Source organism: Phalaenopsis equestris, unplaced genomic scaffold (genome assembly GCF_001263595.1).
Source record: "Phalaenopsis equestris unplaced genomic scaffold, ASM126359v1 Scaffold001158, whole genome shotgun sequence".
NCBI lineage: Eukaryota > Viridiplantae > Streptophyta > Magnoliopsida > Asparagales > Orchidaceae > Phalaenopsis > Phalaenopsis equestris.
Genome location: NW_018165597.1, coordinates 233,339 through 236,693, shown reverse-complemented (window position 1 = coordinate 236,693; position 3,355 = coordinate 233,339). Strand labels below are relative to the sequence as shown.

Below are 3,355 nucleotides of genomic sequence, written 5' to 3'. Positions count from 1 at the left end.
AAACACAGAAATACATTCTATTAAAGCGTCATATATAAACAATAGCATTAAAGCGCAATATCTCAAAAATAGGTATAAAAATGTGTCTAAAAGTATTATATATTTTATGTGTATCACTACTCATCATGATGCCTCTCGAAATCAACATTTCCTTTTTAAAATTTTGATTATTTTGGGGTTATTTATTTTGCCAAACATCTATGACCGGGTCCAAAATTTTCGGGTCCAAAATTTTGTAATTAACCTCAATAAATTGAAAATTTTGAAATTGCCCATTTTAATTTTTTGTTTCATGTTTCCTTTCTAAATCTAATTAAATTAAATAAAATTGAATGAATAAAATTTTTCAATTATCAAAATTTTTTAGGCTTCTTTTTTGTTCTTGTTCATGTTGGATGTCGGCTCACTGATATTTTTTCTGTCTTTTGCAAAAGAAATGTCGGAGCATAAACTGATCTTTTCTTTCAGAAATGGCTTAAATCTCACACTAAATAGGGAAAGGTCTACTCTGGGTGGCGTCAAAGACCTCAATTTTGACTTTGGTCAGGTTGATGTAATTTATGAAGGTCCCCTGATGGACATTGTCAGGTGGCGAGAAAAATAAGGATTCCCGTCTTTGCTGAAAATAGGAGCTGAAGATGACTCCTCGTGAAAGAGGAAGAAGGTGGTCACTCAGCAATACCCAATGGAAGGGACCAATCGGTTACAGTCCCTGATAACTGCACCAACGGGGAATGTAATAAGTGCTAATGAGGATAGAGTGTCTGATGCACCACTTCAAAGAATGCAACATCGCAATGCCAACCGACGAAAACATAGAGCCTTCACATGGGAAGAAAGAAGAAGGCGAAGAGATGCAGCTGGATTACTTACCCTAATTCTTGAGGGAAGGATTTATGAACCACCTAAGAAAGAAACCTCTTCAAGTCTACCAAATACAAAGGATGAGCTAGATTAGGCCTCAGAGTTGATGCAGATGGATGTACCCCGTGAGTCCTATAGAGGTTGTCCAATGTGTAATATAGAACTACCCACAGGATCATCTACCGTACGAGCATTTGTAGAATGCCCAGGGTGCAATATTCTACACTTGGACAGTTCAGCGCAAGAATCTACAGCAGCCAAAGCTGGAGGTGACAAGGCAGCACATACAGACGTTGAGTCATATATTCCAAAATTTGCAGATACAGAGTAGACACTGGTCGTTGAAGAGGTTGAAACAAGAAGGCTGCCCTAACCATTTGATGTTATTCCTACAGCTAAGATAGAGAGAATGTGCGGGGTAAAGCAAAGAGAATTTCAATTCTACAAAGAAGTTTGAGGTGAAATGGTCAACATATTGGAAGGCGTACAAAGAAGTTTGAGGTGAAATGGTCAACATATATACTAGCGTCTTCTCAGAGAATGATGAGAAGTGGATTTTGGACTATGTATTTGATCTGCAAGCTAGGGGCCGAGCTGGTCTACTGAGGCCAAGAACATATGCAGAACCTAGAAAGTGGATGCATGGGAAAGGTAGAGAAACCATTCAATGTGGTCGTTGCTACAACTTCGTTGAAGACAGACAAGGGAACCCCCCTGGTATCTTAAGATACGATGAGGTGGATTCGATGCCTTATGTGATAAAGAGAATGGTTAAAAGATTAATTCGATGGAGTATACTTCTGCCAGACCGCATCCTAAACAGTTGCATCGTCAATATTTATGATGAAGGGAGCTACATTCCTCCCCATATTGACCATCACGATTTCGTTAGACCCTTTTGCATAGTGTTTTTTCTCAGTAAAAGTAATATACTCTTCAGAAAAGAGATTGATATCATTGGCCCTAGAGAATTCAGAGGGTCCGTTGATATGTGACCAAAGGAAAATAAGTTACAATTTTCATACCTATTTTATACTGTTTTTGATGATATTACACTTTAAAGAAGGGTATTTTTGACGTTTTGTTGCAGATATGATGAATTATGGTCATTTGAGCAAAAAGATGCAAAAACGGTGCAATTTGGAGCAAAAACGAGCAAAAAATGAAATTTTTCCCTGTCACATTTCGATAAGTCTTTCAATGCTTAATCTCTTTTAAACTTCTTGCATATTTTTGAATGATATTACACTTTAAAGGAAGGTTGTTTTCATGCTTATTTTGTAGGGCTATCTGTTAGGAACACAATGCAACTGAAATGGGGCAAAATAGAGCTAAAACGGAGCCAAATGGAGCGAAACGGTGGAGCTGCGAAGTTTGCTTGTCGACGGCGCCCAAAACGGCGCCGACGGCGCCCAAAAAGGCACCGACAGCGAGATTTACCCGAGGAGACCAAAAAATGACAGAAAAGCCCACTGATAGCGTCCTCAAGCCCGCCGACGGCGCCCGAGACGACTATGGACCGACTTTTGGTGGTTATAGGCCAAAATTCAACATATTTGGACGCTTTTTGAAAGGATACTTGTGGTAACTCTTCAAACTTCATCCCTACACTTTAAAATAACAAATTTAGGTTAGAAAAAGAGGGTTTTTTTGTGAGACGAATGTTAGGATAAGTGTGGAGAAAGTTTAAGGTTTTTAGAGTAGGAGTAAAAATGTAGATTTCTACCCTTTTGGAGAGATTGGAGAGGAGATTTTGAGAGAATTTGTAAGGAGATGTTCTAGCATTGCATGGATCGATGGGAGACTTTATGGGAGAGATATTCGTCTTTCTTTCAAAGGAAAAAAGGTAAGTATTGTGTTCTTCATTATCTTTTGATTTTTGTAAACACTTATTTAGTGGATTTTCTTTGGTTAAATAGAAGATTATGCCATTGTTTTCATTTTACTTTTCTTTTGTAATGAGTAGAATTCATGTTTAGGATTTTGTGATGCATGTTAGAAGTGGATTTAATTATAAATGAAATGATTTTAACTTGAACTTTATTTACATTACAATAAAGGCCTTTTGTAGTGTTAAAATTTATTGTAATATTGTTGTAATTGCATTAAAACCTGAGAGTGCTGTGTAATTCTCAACAAAGTAGAGCCACATTCAGATTCCATGGATGGTTAAGTTCATGGGAGTTGAATGCAAATACATAGGGAAATATAATTTGATGGGCGTAGAATTAGAGATTTTAGGGTGACAGACTAAAATCCCAAATTTGGTCCTATTGTTTGAGTACTGAAGCAGAGATGTTAGCCCTCAGGCGAGGGGAACGTGGGAGCTCCAAAGTGAGAGTCGGTATCCTCCCAGCCTATAACCACGGATTCAATAAACATGAATAGGATTAGTCAATATTGTTTATGTCTGGGGTAAAGAATAGGATTGCTCCTATTTGGCACATACAATATTTAATGCATCTCATTCCTTTACATTATCCAATTCATT

At 37.5% G+C, this 3,355-nt stretch overlaps 1 protein-coding gene across 1 annotated transcript; it reads left to right on the top strand.

Moving 5' to 3' along the window:
* The first annotated feature begins 1,370 nt into the window (after window positions 1–1,370).
* On the top strand, window positions 1,371–1,859 carry LOC110033381 (RNA demethylase ALKBH5-like). The gene has a single exon (XM_020737339.1). It carries the CDS (start codon window positions 1,371–1,373, stop codon window positions 1,857–1,859), a length of 489 nt encoding a protein of 162 aa, XP_020592998.1.
* The last annotated feature ends 1,496 nt before the right edge of the window (window positions 1,860–3,355 follow it).